Source organism: Struthio camelus, chromosome 1, assembly GCF_040807025.1.
Source record: "Struthio camelus isolate bStrCam1 chromosome 1, bStrCam1.hap1, whole genome shotgun sequence".
NCBI classification, from domain to species: Eukaryota; Metazoa; Chordata; class Aves; order Struthioniformes; family Struthionidae; genus Struthio; species Struthio camelus.
This window is the reverse complement of record NC_090942.1, coordinates 55,082,710-55,098,233: the sequence shown is the minus strand read 5'-3', so window position 1 is coordinate 55,098,233 and position 15,524 is coordinate 55,082,710. Positions and strand designations below refer to the sequence as shown.

The following is a 15,524-nucleotide window of genomic DNA, read 5'->3' as shown; positions in this document are numbered from 1 at the left end:
CGAGAAAAAATTGCTTCATATTCATTTAATTGAATCAGCAGTATACTTGTTCATTTACAGCAAACAAGCACGGACATTACAGACATGAGTCATGCTCTGAAGGACCAAGTTTTTCTTTTTTCTTACATGTAAAACCAAATGTTGAGATCATGCGAGGAGGAGAAAAAAGGGTGAGGATTCAAGCTTTTCAAGGAGTGTTGTCCTTCCCAAGAGTTTATTCAGTGCAGAATTATAAAATGATTTTCTGATCATTTTGGTTCACGAATGTGCAGGGAAGTTTCCCTTATCCACTAGGGTCTCCTTGTGAATGTGGAATTATCCCTGCATTAATTCCTTTGGTTGTCTCAAGCTAGCTTCCAGGGTCTCTTCCCTGAACCTCTGTCAGGTATTGACACGATCCCTATCATCACAGTACTTGAATGATCTGTAATATTTGTCCTAGAAACTTCCTTGTGAGGTAGGGAAGTGCTACTCTCCCCATTTGTAAACAGGGAACTGAGGCATTGAGGGGTTGAATGACTTGCCCAGGGTCACAGAGGACATCTTTGGCAGATCAGTCACTTGAAGCTGAAACTGGGTCCCAGGCCTCCCTCCTGCTTCGTAAGTGCTCTGAACATTGAATCATCCTACCCCTCTGCACCCCTCTTGATTATTAGTACCCATATATATTGCTGATGTGAAGCCTTCCCCAGGGAGCATTCCTAGGAGTATGTGTAGCTCTCTGAGAGTGCAGCCTCCTCCCTCCCTCCCAGACAAACCACTGTGGGTCTCACAGGCTGTTCAACTGCACAGAGAGTGCCTCCGTCCCCACCTTCTCTCAAACCTGCTTCCATCACAGATGGGCTCCAGCTCAGACCGGTAACACCAACCTACACTGCCCTCCCTGCTGCACGAGGTACAATTGCTTTCTTCTACCAGTACCCTGAGGCAGGCCCTGGTCCCAGGCTCTCTGACCCTTCCTTCTCCCTGTTTTGGTTCTTAAGAGCAGTCATTGGTGACCATAGGCCACATATTTTATAACTTTCAGCATTCTGGCCACACTTTCCCCTTCCCACAAGGCCTTGACATCCCTTACAGCCATAGAATGGGTAACTTGCTCTCACATGCCACAGACTTGCTTTGCCTCTAAGAACAGTTGCTTCCCCTTGGAGTGGAGGCCTCCTTGTAAAAAGAAAAAGAAAAAGCACATTTTTTCTTTAAAAACAATTTCAAAGCCTTAAAATAATCCAATGTAAATAAATAGAATATAAACATTACAGTTCTTAGTCTGGAAATGTTTCTTCAGAAGGGGTAATACTTTCTGGATCCTCTGTTTCACCCTTGGATGATGAGCCATCTGCCTATACAGTCTGTGATTTCTGGGGCTGCTTCCTTCAATAGCCTTTCCAGATGTACCTTCATAACAGAACTATGTTTTACTGGAAATTGGCAGCTGCTAGCTCGTTGAGAGTATCCCAGCCCTTTCATTATTCGGAGTCTCATAGATTATTTACAATCCAGGGGCAGCACCAGGGCTTCCGGATTTTCAGCAGTCTCCTGACCCACTTCTTTCTGCTACCATGGGGAAGCAGAACCAGAAAGATGGCCAGGGAAATGTGGATCTGAGGAGCACCTGCCTACCCCTGCTGCCATGTACCCGCTGGGCCAGATGTCCATCATAAGCCCCAGCCTCAGCTGGGTAGGTGCTGCAAAGGGTGCTGCAAACCTTTGGCTTCCTGGCAGAAAGAAGTTTGTGTTCAGATATAAATAAGGCACATGAGAGATGTGAACATATGTGTGGGTGAGCACCACCGATATTATGATAACAGCAGGTAGCAGTGCTAATGGTAACAGTGACAATTAATAAGGTAGTGTCTCCAAGCTTGTTCTAATCATGAGGGCAAGCACTGTTTCAGCTGGATCGTCCTGGGGTCTCAGCAGTGTCTTTAGGGCCCAAGCTGAGATTTCTTGTGTGTGAGGAAAGCTCTGTCCTGGACTCGAGGAGTTCACAGAGTTCATCCATTGCCCTGGTGCAGGTCTCAAGGTTAGCAGCCAGCTTCTGGATTTTGGCCTTCAGCACGACCTGGCTCACTTTTGTGACCTCCTTTGTGTATTCTGGTACGAGGAAGCTGTGGGAGCCATAAAAGACCATGAAGCAGACGGAGTTGTACAGCGAGATGGAGGCCCTCTTCTCTGACTGCAGCAGCATGGGGTCCCCTGGGCCCTGCCCCCGGCGGAGGAATTCCAAGCAGCCGAGGATTTCCCTCATCTGTTTCCGACAAGTCATTGCAATTTCCTGCACCTTCCTCACCTCCCGGGAGTTGCAGAGCACTAAGGAGAGGTCGGAGGTGATGCTGACAGCCCCCCCGGCAGTGGCTAGACCCAGACCCACAGCTGAGGCCAGGAGAGAGGCTCCCAGCGTGACTGGGCTCAGGGACAGTCCCACGATGGCTGTGACTGCTCCTGCAGCGGTCAGAGAGCTCCCACTGATGTTGGCAATCAGAGACCTTTTGCGGAGCTTGTTGATTTTCTGAGCCACTTCATGAAGATGTGCAATTTGGCTGTGCAGCCTCTGTCTCTGATCCAGCAGAAATATGTGGAAGTGGCATGTGGGGTCTAATGTTTGGGGAAAGGCAGCACCGTTTCTCTCCATGGCCCCTGTCCAGAAACAGAAAAAGCTGGATTGGGATTTATTTAAAAAAAAATGTGAGACGTGCTCGGCCTGGACCTCCATTCCAAGGGTGGCATTCAGCCAATTTTTTTGCTTCACCCAGCTACATGAAAGGCTTGCTGTCTGCACGCACACACATACTCACGTACACACAAACACGTGCACATACTCACATGCACATTTAATTACCATAGTCCACTGTAACCTTCAGACAGAGAAACTTCTGGATGGTTTTCTTGATCCCTGTGAAGACTAAAGTGTCTTAAGGTCTGGGGTCAGAGGTACAGTTGCTCTCATCTCTATGAAGACATAAAATGCCTCTTCTAACCCTGAGGACAGAGACTTCCTTAAGATGAAATGACCTAGTGTCCAGCATAGTAATGCTCCCAGAAGTAGCTAGTGTTGTCCCTGCAGTGGGATTCAGAGGATTTGCAGTATTCAAAGCCATCCTTGACAGAAAGGCCAAGTTCTGGGGAGGTGAAAGCCAGCCATCCCAGGTTGCTATCCAAGGGTCCTTTCCCCTTAAAGGAGGTCGGGGGAAGCTGCTGAGAGAGTCAGGGTCTATCTTTTCCATCTAAGAGCTGGGATGCTCATCGATGTCTCAGATGGGGATTGTGAACATCCTTCCTCTCTTTATGCCTGATTGGAACTCAAGCTCCTGCAATATATATATTTTTTTCCTATTGTAACCTGGTGTCAGGATTTGGACATAGCTGGGAACCATTGTTCTGTGGTGCTCAACCCAACCTATGGTTGTGGATCCCCAGTGCAGTGTCCGGAAGGGCTATGGACCTTGTTTAAGAGGTCCATGAAGGGCCCCTCAGAAAGACAAGCTCGCTGTGGGTGTGCACTCCTTGGAAGGGAAAATACAGGGGCTTGTGAAGAGAAAAGGCTTGAAAACTACTGGCTAAGGCAACCTCCCTGACAAGGTGGTAGAAGAGCATCTTCCCCTTCTAGAGGTGAATCTTCAGTGTTTCAGGGCTAGGTGATCCCTGTTTTGCTCTCTCTGCCTTCCTTTGTCACAAGGGTAGAAAGAAATGATTTAATAAGCATTTGCAGGTCACTGTCAGACTGCAAAGTGCTTTACACAGAAGGTTCAGCCTCATTAGCCCTGTTTTACATATAGAGCAACTGAGGCATAGGGAGACAATAGGAGTGATGTAGCATCACCAGCTGGCTGATGGGAGCAGAGCTTGTATTCTCCACACCACTGCACTGTGTGCAGTGCTGCGCTGCCTCTGTGCCTAGCAAGGTCTAGCTATGGAGCTAAGAAGTTCTTTGCAGTCCTAAATGCCCTCATAGCTGAGAAAAGTTTCTGTAGCGATAGGACCCTGTTCCAGAGCCAGTGAGGCAAAGCTCTTCACTATTGCAAACAACTTCTGTCTTCTAAATCTTCTTTACTGTGTGAACTGGAGGCACCTGATCCCTCACACTGGCACACTGAATGGTTAGGATCCTTGGGGCTTTCATTCTGCAGAATCACTGTCTTCCAGAAGGAGGAAACCTCCTACCATAAACAGTCTTTCTGTCTTGAAGTGTGTAAGCAAAAATAGGTAATTCTTACTGCAGTTTTTTCCCTTCTACTTATTGTAATCCATCTCACACAGAACCCTTTAGGATCCCCTCTTGCCCCTCAGAACAACTATCCCAGTCTCTCTGAGATCCACAGTATCACCTGGCTATTTGAACCACTTGGTACACTGCTTTTTTCTTAATTGGAGGCAGTGTCATCTTATTTTTGACACTATAGTCAGATATGAAGCTGAACATACCAAGACTAACCCTAACCTGAATAGTTACAGTCATTGAAACGAACAATGAGCACATCATCAGTGACTTAACAGTGGATCAATATGATGATCATTAAATATATTGATTCCTGTAGCCTCTCAACAATGTGTTTACTGATTTTCCTGCTGAGAACAGTTTCCAGTAATAACAATGGCCATCCCACTGCACAGTTAATAGAACAGTCATTCAATATATAGCATCAGCCTTACACCAGTGCAAGTCTTCTCATACACTGATTTATGCCAGCATAAAGTAAAACAAACACAACCCTTGCTTTTAGAAAAAAATCTCCCCAGTAATAAAGTGTGCGTTACTCCCAAACCTGTTTCTGAACTGCAAACACTTTCCTAACGCAGTGCTCGGACAAACTCCAAAAGAATGCTGGTTCCAACTTACCTTTAGTTTCCAGTCAACCTCCCCAAAGACAAATTTTGGTCTGTTTCTGGAGGAGACCAATTTATAGCTCCTGTGGACCAATTGCTGTGATGAGAATGCTTTGCCTCATACTGGGAGTTTGCCATTTCCTGCTCTCCCTTGTGCAGAAGGATGTGACACATTGGAAAGTGACCTGAGGGACAGTGAGCACACATCACGTTCAGGAAACGATCCCTGCGAATGAACATTGTGTGTTCGCTTTTTCCTGAAGTGTAGAGAAAAAAATAAATCAAAAAAAAATCAGCCTATTCCTGGCTCTGAGCTAGTGCAGTCATTCCTCCTCAGGGAATAGTTGCCCTTCCTTTCCTTAAAATAGCAGCTGACTTTACTCTGTGCTGAAGCCTCCAATTGCTTGATGACTGAAGCTTCCCCCTACTCCACGTCTAGAACTAGTAGAGCATCAGCCAACCAGCTCCTTCATTCAAGGCCAGTGTACTTTTAAAATCCCAGCTCTGTAGGAGAATCATGTGTGTGACTGGCTGGAGCACAGCTGTGGTATGTGAGAGCAGTGCTCTGGTCCATAAAAGGGAAGCAGCTCCAAGGTGAATGACAAGGTGATTGCTTCAAATTCCCATCCCTTCTCCTTCTGCACAGACAAAACCATGCTGTAACCTGTAAAGAGGGGGATCTCTTTGTGTCCCTTGCCCTGTTTGTGATCCACAGGCACACCAGGACTGCATTCACAGCGCCTTTCATAAGGTGCCTGGGATCCCCTCCTTCATTGCTTGCTATTGCCTGGCAGCTGAGCCAACATCCAGATATGGCCAGAGGGAGAAGATCGTCAGGGGGTTGGAGAACAGCCTCAGTGACACTGCTTGTTCTGCCTTTCACACTGAGCCAGGGCCAGCTTGAATCAAAGACAGACTCTTTGGATGAGTTCAGGGAAAGGGATTTTTTTGCTGGCACTAAGTAGTGCAGCCCACCCTAGACCAGTTGCAGTGGTATGTGTCCCTGTTGACACAGAGCCTGTGGTGTTAGGGATTACACGTCCTGTCCTGCCTCCCTCTGACCGATGCCTAGGCACGCTGACATGGGAGCAAGACGACACTCGGGTGGGGAAGGATACAGCTTGTGAATTAAGACATCTGCACTCAGGAGCAGACATGAGTGTGGTGTCTTATCTCCCATTAACATCAATAGGGATGTAGGAGGAATTTAGTTCTCTAAGCACAGGTGTCTAGTGACATGTTTTCTACCCTCTGTAGAAAGACACAGCTGGCTTCCATCTACCTTTCCAGAGGAGTGTCTTATCTGACAGCCCTGTGTGGATGTTTCGGATGCCCTACAACATCGTAAATAGCACAGGATACCTATGTGTGGGCATCTGAACTGAGCCCTGCATCTCCACTGACCATACTGGGAGGTGGGACATCCAGCTTATGTGTAGACACTGCCATTCAGATATCTCAATAGACAAGCTAATTCTGACCCCTCACTGCTGTGCGGTGCCTGTCCCTGCAGACTTTTTCCCTGTAAGGATAAAAGGTGGTTTACCCTTCTTCCAGCAAGGGGTGAGCTAACTTCAATACCTCAAACTTAGCATGAGATAAAAACATGTATTTGGGGAACAGTTAACCTGGGGTAACATCTCACCTGGCTGCACATGTGCATGGTCTTGCCTTATAGTGTATATGGGCTAATTTGAGGAATGTTACATCTTAGAGGGTGCCACATGGTACTCTGAAAAACACAGGCAGGTTAAAATTGTACAGCACGGTAGTTACTGCTGACTGCTTTTCTCTCTTCCCTGCCCTGGTGGTTCCCATATCCATCTGTGGGTGGCTTAACCACTGATGAAGCAGTTACTGAACTGCCTGAATTGCAGCAGCAGTGGCCTCACTAGGGGCTCAATTCAGCTGCCTAAACTTATGAGCCTATCAGTAAAACCTGAGGTGCCATAGGCTATCTGGAACACTGTTATGGGGCTGGTCAGTAAGACACAGGCCCCATGGGAAACCCAAGCCCTCTTGGAACAGAGCACTTGAGAAATGACACCAGACACTTATGCAGGGAGAACTGTACAGAGGCCCAGGAATCTTATTTCTCATCACAGAACGTGAAACATGGCAAGAGCGTTGAAACATGGGGATGAAAGGAATATATAAAGTAGAAAATGTCACAGCTCTGTGAGGGCTGACATAGGATTACAGGTGGAAAATAAAATCTTCCTCACTGTAACTTGATGTTATCCAGGGCCTAACTGGTTCCTGCCGTGATCTTTTCTAAAAGCCTCAGTGCTGTGCTGACTTATGTTCTTCTCAAATGTGGGCCTCCATTTGGAGCAGGTGTGCTTAAAGATACCAGATCTTCTTTCTTGCTTAGTGGATTCTTTCTCTTTGGGGTTGTCTATGTGACTGGGAACCTCTGATAATTCCTTGGTGTCCTCCAGCATGGATAATCTGAAAGATACCTAATTGTCACTGATTGGTGAGGTGGGCTCACACAAGTTACTGTGAACTACTTTGAACGTTGTGGGTCACTTCCTCTTGCCACAGTGGAACAACTCCAGGCTGTTGGGGTGAAAGCTTGTTCCCTACCTCATTGCTTTAGAAGGATTTTCACTCCTTTGTTAGAGGACTGCAAATACCAGATATACCAGAGACCGAATACCAGATGAACATGTTGGACTTGAAGAGATGCATCGCCAGTGTGGATTAAGTATTCCAGTAACTGCATCTGCATTAGGACTTGTGCTGGCATAGATGTCCCTGTTAGGATAGAAAATGTTTGGTTAAAAAAAAAAAAAAGAAAAAGAAAGAAAAAGAAAGAAAGAAGGAAAGAGAAAAATGCTCTAGAATAATCCCGAGAAGATGACAGTTTTGATTGCTCCCTTCCTGTTCCTAGTGCTATGCCTTCTTTCAATGTACTCAATTGCAAACTGTCAGAAACCCCTGCAATGCCCAGGTAAGGAGCATGTGTGGGAGAGGACATGATTAGAGTGCAGGAGAGAGGGACATTTTTTGTAATCATTTTTTTCTGGTATTCATTCAGAGGGTTCCCTGCACTTCACATGGAATGAGATGTTTGTCTCACCCTGTGATAGTCCCAGTCAGGGATCACCTGATCATCCTTCACAGTCAAAGGAGGCTATTTTCCCATAGTCCACCCCAGTAATGAGGTACATACCTGGAAAGTTTCCCAGGAGCAGCTACAGACACAGTATCAACTTGACTTTTGAAAGAAATGTGTATTAGAATAAGAAATAAGTGTTTTGTTTTTTTTTCCTAGGGAATCACCCTACAACAATATGCCGTGGTCTGTTTTTGTCCTTGTTCACACTCATAAGCATCCCTTCGGTGAGAATTTTTGTCTTCTCTCCTGCTGGTAAGAAGAGAGAGAAGCTCACATTCTCTCCAGTGAATATGAGCAGGCAGGAAGGGGAGCAGGACTGGCAGCATCCTTGCTGAGCATCTCCCAGTCATTGAAAGGCTTTCAGCGCTGTGAGCATATCTGCCCAGCTGGGTGCACATCTGCCAAGTTACTGGGGAGGTGGCAGGGGCTTGGAGTGAATCTGAACTAACAGCGATCCTGGGACTTGTTACGTAGGTCTGACCTTCACAGAGTGGTCCTGAAATCTAGCAAAGGCCTAGCCATTTTGCTTGCTGTTTGCATCCACACCCCTGTACTGCTACAGGCTCTTTGGTCTCAGCCTGTAAGAGCTGGAGGTTGAGGGTCAGAGGGGTAGAGCAGGTGTTTCACAACTACCCTGGCCAAAAGCTGTCCCTCAGCTCCACCCTTTCCCATCTAGCCACATCCTCTTGGAATGGGCAGGAGCCAGACCCATGCAAAATCTGCTCTGAAGGCATTTTGTGGGAACATGACAAGCAAGGGGAAGGAAGGATGTTTTATTGCCTCAGCTCTCTTCCTTCCAGTGGACTTTGGCACAAAGGACTGGTCTTTCTGCTCTTGTTCTCTCCAGCAGAGGGGATTTATAACAAAAGTGTTTATTCTGTAGCTGTTTGAAGCTACTGCAGTGTAATATTTGAATCTAGACTTTCAAAGGTACATTCAGTTTATTAATGTTATTTTGATCAAGAGTAAATTTACATTCAAATATATCTTTTTAACAGGGGATGTTCTGTTACACTTGATACTTTCAACCTTAACTGCTGGAACTTAGGGCTAAAAGTTGCCTTTTTTTATTTTTGTGGTAGATCAAGTCAATGACACATTTTAACTGTTCACAGCAAGACATTCATTCACATTCAACTAGAACTTGACACAGGCCAAAATTAAAACAAATAATGCAAATTAGATCAAAAAAGTCTGCACTGGCTTTTAGTAATCTTACCAATATAGGCAAATTATTTTTTTCAAAACATTCCACAGTGAGATAGCCTACTTTGGGCTGTGGGTCACAGGAGGGAACTTCAGCTGAAAGAAAATACTGTTTTTGTAGAAAGCTAGCAAGAGCAGATCAGGGCAGGGGAACATGACAGCCTGTGGAATGGAAATACCTCTTATTAGTTCCAGCTGAATAGGATATTAGCCTGGTGCATTGATGGTGCCTATTTCTGCTTTGTGAGTAAGCATTCATGTAACAAAAGCACCTTCCTAACTGGCCTTGTCAAAACACTGCCAGCAGGGTCTGCTTGACCCTACAAAACTACTTATTTTCACAAAACTTGTAAGAAATCAATGTCTTTGAGACCTTGACTGCTTTGTCAAATTCTGGCTGAGACTGCCCATGAAGCTCAAAAGCTATTGAAACTGCCAGCAGCATCGCTCCACAGCCCTTGTTTCTGTAGGAAGCCAGGACAGAACAAATCTCAGTGTCCTGAGCCTGAAGCACAAGCTACAGAGGCCTGAGATTGTTTATTCTTCCTTGCCTATATGAATCTCAGCAGCGTTTAGCCAATCTTTGCTATGGTTTGCTTGGTTTGTTGTTGTGACAGAGAACATTTCAGGTACTACTCTGCAGTCTACTCCCTGCTCTGAGGAAGTGGGAAACGTGGTGCCAACAAAACCTCTTTACCAAGACAACAGATGGGCTGAAAAGACTCAGCTGTAAATCCCCAGAACTGGTCTTGGGGGATTCCCAAGAAGATGTAGCATTTATTAGCTAGGAAATGAGTGTGTCCATGTTTTCATCAGACAGCATGGAACAGACCCCTTACCTAACTCCTCTATTTGCCTCCTGCCAATACAGATTTCTCTGAGTGAATGAACGCTAACTGAGACACTCTCACTGTCACTTGTTCCTAACTTCTTGCCATCTATTGCTCTGATATGGGTGTTGGCAACAACTCTTAGCTCTGGGTGTACCCAGAAAAACTCTAATCCCAGAGGTGTGAGGACCCCATGTAACAGTTCACTAGTTGTTCATGGTGGAGAGAAGGGCTAGCAAAACTTACCTCTGCCGGGCAAATTGGATTTGAGGCCATTCTGAGTTTGCATGACGTAAAATTCCTGGGACTGTCCCTGTATTTGTCATTGGCCAAGGCCAGAAAGCTGCAGGAACTGAGTTTACTATGCATCCCTGCGTGCTTCTCTACCAACTACTTGGGCAGCAGTTTGGTAATGCCATTTCAAATGTGCTAAAAAGCCATCTGCTCTGGTATTGAACCAAGAACGGGTAGGAAAAAAAAAAAAAAGGATAATATGGGGCCTCAGTACACTGGCTTTATCTAACTTAAATTTTGTAATGAAAATATTACATTTTTTTTTACTGTTTTAATGAATTCTAGTATTTCTTTTTAAAATATGCCAAAGAAGAGTATGATTTTAGAATAATGCTTTTATTTCATTCTAACTCTTATAATCTTACTTCTTTCAAATTAACAAACATGTTTTACATCATTTGCAGCTAGTCTGGAGAAGTGTTTAATATTTATAATAATACGCAGGGTCTTCATTGAGAAATAACATGGATGAGAGAACTTTTTATCAAATTTAGTTATTGGAGGTGGAAGGATTTGGACAGATGGAGTTTGTGTTGCAAAACTAAGGAATGTTAATTTACCAATGATGTTAAGAGAGGCTGATTTTCTGTCATGCATGTGCTGGAGTCATTCAGCTCCAAAAACCTGAATTTCAGAGGTGGATTGGACTTGTTCTGGAATGGTAACAGTTGCATTCATTCATCATCAAATGAGAAAGTTCTCCCATAGTCCACATGGAAACTGATGCTACATCTGAAGAAAAGGGTGAACCAAAGGTTGAGTGGGTTGCACTGTGATGGAAGATAAAATCTTAGTCTCTCATAAATTATTAAGGACTACTTAAGTCTTTTAGATTTTTTAAGTTTTGAGTTGTATTTTCCAAAAGCATGTGCCTGAAACACTTGCAAGAACTATTTTGATTTTTGATTAGTTTCTTATTTTTAAGCTTTTACTCCTGGGATTAAGGTCAAACAGAAAACATTCCATACGAAAAATGCACTATGCTGAAAACCAAAACAATTAAATTCATTACATTGGTTAAATCCAGAATGAATTTTCTCAAACTACTTCCTTGTAAATGAGCTCTCTTATGCAAAATTATATACATGTATGTATTCACAGCACTTTCAATTTTCTACTTGAGAAAAGGTAGGATTAGGGAAGTTGATAGCTCTTCCTACTCTCATAGTAGTCTTTTATCTATGATAGAGTTATGCTGTCCATCCAATATTTATACAGCCTGCTATGGATGGAAGAGCTGCCATTCTGGCCTTTACTCATAAAGGAAGGATTCATTTCACCTGACTTTAGCCATCTAAAGGTTATCAAGGGACAGCTGTCCAAGCTTTCCCTCTATGGTCAATGGAAAGAGGCAAGTGCCTACAGAATATATCACTTATTATAAGTATATGATATATATTCGTATACATATATATAAAATATATAAAAATAATATAAAACAGGTGCCTGAAAGAGTCAGACTGAACCAGCTTTTGAGGATGGCTGTTTCTTTTCCTGGCCCTAGAGGGAGCTTCAGTGAATAAACAGATTCAGTGGGGATCTTTGAGAGGGCTTAAGTTAGGTGAGATGCACCTCTGCCCTGTTCAAGGAAACATTTTTTAATTCCTCCTGAACTTCTTTGGACCCTTGTGTGTCTGACATGTTTCTGTGGTGTTGCTTGGGTGGGTAACCAGTGGTACATGGAGTGCTTTATCCTCTTGGCCCTGTTCATTCAAGTTGCTGATCTGGATCTCATCCCCATTTAGCTGGTCCTTGTAGATGTCCCCTGGGTTTTAGTGTGATGGAGAAGCTTTATACTGCAATTTCAAATCTACTCTCCCACAGAGGCTGCTGTTAAGAACATAATAGAATAAATGCCCCGCTGGGTCTGCACAATGGTCCTCATGCCCAGCCCTTGGTGTCCCAGCTGGCAGCAGGAGAGGCTATTGAGGAAGAGTGTGGGAACCTAGTCCCTCTCTGCAGTCCCGTCCCCTGGCACCCCACCAGCACCCACAGGTGTGAACTAAGGATGGCAGAGCTACATCCCTGCCTCTTCCCTTTAGTAGTATGGCCCTTTGCCCATGAATTTATCCAGACTCTTTTGAACCTGCTGCCACCAGCTGCTGCCACCACCTCCTGGGACAGCAAAGTCCAGAAGTTCCCAGTTACTCACAGTGTAAAGAAGGACTTTCTTCTGTCCATTTTCAACCAACCTACTAGTTTCATAGAGTGACCCTTGTTCTAGTAGTGTGGGATATGGAAAATAAGAGTTCTGCATTTCCCCTATCCACTGCCTTGGTGTTTCTGCATTGTGGTGGTATGTGGTATGTGGTCTCTCCTCATTCTCATGAGGGAGAAACTGTCAGTCCAGTCACATTCTCAGGATTAGCAGAGCACTTGTACAAGTTAGACATGTACAAAAGAACACAACATTTTGCAGAGCTGTACTTAGGAATGCAAAGAAAATTTGTGATATATAAGATCACAGCCTCACAGTCCTAATAGTTTCTTCTACAAAATCAGTCTAGAGAGGCTAAGATTCAGTGTTAAAAGGCTGAATCTGAACTGAAAAAAAACAATTCAAATCATTATTATTTTTCTCAAGCCAGTACGTTTATTTTCAAGTCCTGTTGTAGTTGAATAGGAACAAGATTAAAATAGTGTCAGCCAAAGCTGGATTAGGGTTGGAACTGCACTGAGAAACAGATGGGCTGGACTCCTTGCTAAAAACTACAAAACACAAGTTCTTCACTGCAGCATTAGAAAACAATTTGCAGTATAGACACAATATTGAAGGAAATTACCAAAACCCCACTAAACCAGCAGCTGCAGTACCTCCTGTATGTATCTGTTGGGCCTCCTAGAAATGGACAGTGAATGGCATGGCGCACAATTACTGTTCAGACAGCAAAATTCCCCTCCATCCAGCCTGGACTCTCCTGCATTTGGGGATTTTCAGCTTTCTCTGCTTAGGCTCCACATGCCTTGTGATCAGTTATAAACATCTTCTACTAAACACTCCCTGTTCTTTCCCAGTGAGCAGCCACTAGCCTGCAGGGAGGACCAGCCACTCTCATCCTAACTCTTCTCCAGAGAAGTTCTGCCTGGTGGGTGAGTTTCACCCCTGGATTCAGTGCTTTCTAATTCTAGCTCGGAATTTTGGCCAGCTGGCTTTGTCCCTGGGCCAGGAAACTACCTTTTTTCAGGCCAAATCATAACTTGAAGTGTCTCTTTTCTCTCAGATACCACTGATGTTTGATATGTATTCTAAAGCTGATCTGTGCTGCACGTCACCCAGCCAGTCTGTCACCCCCCTGCGGGCTCTCTGGCTGCTGCACCAGCTTGTGCAGCTGAGCCCACCTGGCCCCTGCTATGGGGACTGAGCCCAGCTGCAGGGAGTTGGCACCTCTGCAGCCTCCGCAGCGTGGCATCGGCCACAGGGTGAGCTGTCAAGCTTCCCCTGAGCATCTTGCTGCCCACCCAGCAGAGTAAAGCTCAAGCCTGAGGAAATGCTGGCTGGAACTCCTTCCTGAACAAGGACCTAGAGCTATGTGTTTTGTACTCTGGCAGTTGCAATAGCTGCTTGCTTGCACTCCTGGGCCCATGTTTTACCAAGAACCTGTGCTGAGTACTACTGCCTAATGTTAGCTGGAGGCTGATGGCAGTATGCATCTTGCTGGAAAGAACTGGTGAGGATGCAAATAACTAAAGTTTCTGGGAAACACAGGCACAGAGAGTCTAAACAGGCATGAGCTTCTGCATTCCTGTCTGTGAGCATCAGCTCTATATTTCACAGATCTGAGTTTAGGCGAGGCCCCTTGAAGTAGAATGTGCAGGAAATTGAACACAGGCAGCCCTCTGCCACAGCCATGTTCCTCCTGCAGCCAAATTTCTCTCAGTGAGATGGGCAGTAAATCAAAACCAAGCATACTGTCTGGTTACTAGCCCACCCTTGACTCTGCAAACAGATAAACTGGAGAGCAAAGCAGTTGAGAGTGGCTAGAAATGACAGTAGAAGTCTGATCCCTATCACAAACGGGGAGGATTCCTCCTGCTGCTTTCCTCAGGGCTTGAGTTTCACCCAGAGTAATAGGGATAGACTCCTACTGTGAAAAAGCCTCCAGATGGCTTGTATAGCATCCAGTGAAAATTTGGATGTGCATCCTACAAAGATGCATTGACCCTGCTGCTATGGGACCTCCTCTCCCTTTTGCAGGCTGCATGTAGCAGGGCCTGCCCTAGGTGTGTGTTGTCAAAAGGTGATAGACAGCTGTGAAAGCGGCAGCCAGCTATGCTACCCATTGAGGCTTGCTAACTTGTGATGATACACTGAACTAGTGAAATGTCTGTAGTCATCAGTTTTCCCTTCTTGAAATACAATAGCTACATCCTGGAAGCACGCAGAGATCCTCTGCGGAGGTATCTGGTGTAAACTGCAAAGTGTTATGGCACATGCTGGGCCCAGTAGCATTATTTTTAGGCAAATGTGGCAAGTATGTGTCCCGGGCTGTGCGCTATGGGCTGCTGGCAGCTGTTTTCTGGAAGAGCCAGGTTCATGATGTTGGTGCTATAAAATACTTGCTGTATGGCTGCGCTGTGGGCACAGGCAGCCTGTGCCAGATAAACCTGGTCTCCAGGCTGCCTGGATATAGCCCCTCAAACATATCAAATTGGCAGCACTTACCCCTTATGATGTCTTCCATACATACAGTTTCTCCTGCAATAGGCTTAAAGAAATCAAACTGTTAAAGTATTGCTCCCAGGCACAGAGGCTAACTTCCTAATTATTGCCTAGTGCAAAAAACAGTGACTCTGAAATACACTTCATTTTAGTAGAAGAATTTGAAAATTTAAAATAGTACTTCATGGGTAATCCTTACTCCCGCTACTGGAATCTCAGAACATGTTTTCTTTGGGATATTTAATTTTCTGCCCTTGTCACGTGTTTTTGCTGTGTTGTCTCATAACTTAATATGATGGTCACATGTCCATTCTGTTGTCCTTCCTCTCTCTGCTCATGTCTTATTCAGCAGCTGTTTCATTCATCTTTCACTGAGTCCTGCAAGACTAAAATGATTTAGTGATGTTTCTGTCTTGTCAGCCCAAGGCTGCACTTCATCCCAGTACTTCTTCTCAGCCTGTCATTTGCTCTCTGGCTGGAACAGCTTTGTCCCTACTTAGCCATATAGCGTACATGGGCTCCAGTGAAGCTGCTACGCTTGTTGAAGAGAGTGAAGGGCCGGTGTGGACAGTAACTATTTCTAAAA

General features: G+C 45.0%; 1 protein-coding gene across 1 annotated transcript; it reads right to left on the bottom strand.

Annotated features, from left to right (window-relative positions):
• Positions 1-18: 18 nt before the first annotated feature.
• APOLD1 (apolipoprotein L domain containing 1) lies at positions 19-7,450 on the bottom strand. Its single transcript, XM_009665318.2, has 4 exons — positions 7,414-7,450; positions 6,470-6,556; positions 4,838-5,081; positions 19-2,637 (listed from the first exon to the last, which is right to left on the bottom strand). Exon 4 carries the CDS (start codon positions 2,630-2,632, stop codon positions 1,892-1,894), a length of 741 nt encoding a protein of 246 aa, XP_009663613.2. The 5' UTR covers positions 2,633-2,637; positions 4,838-5,081; positions 6,470-6,556; positions 7,414-7,450; the 3' UTR covers positions 19-1,891.
• Between the last annotated feature and the right edge of the window lie 8,074 nt (positions 7,451-15,524).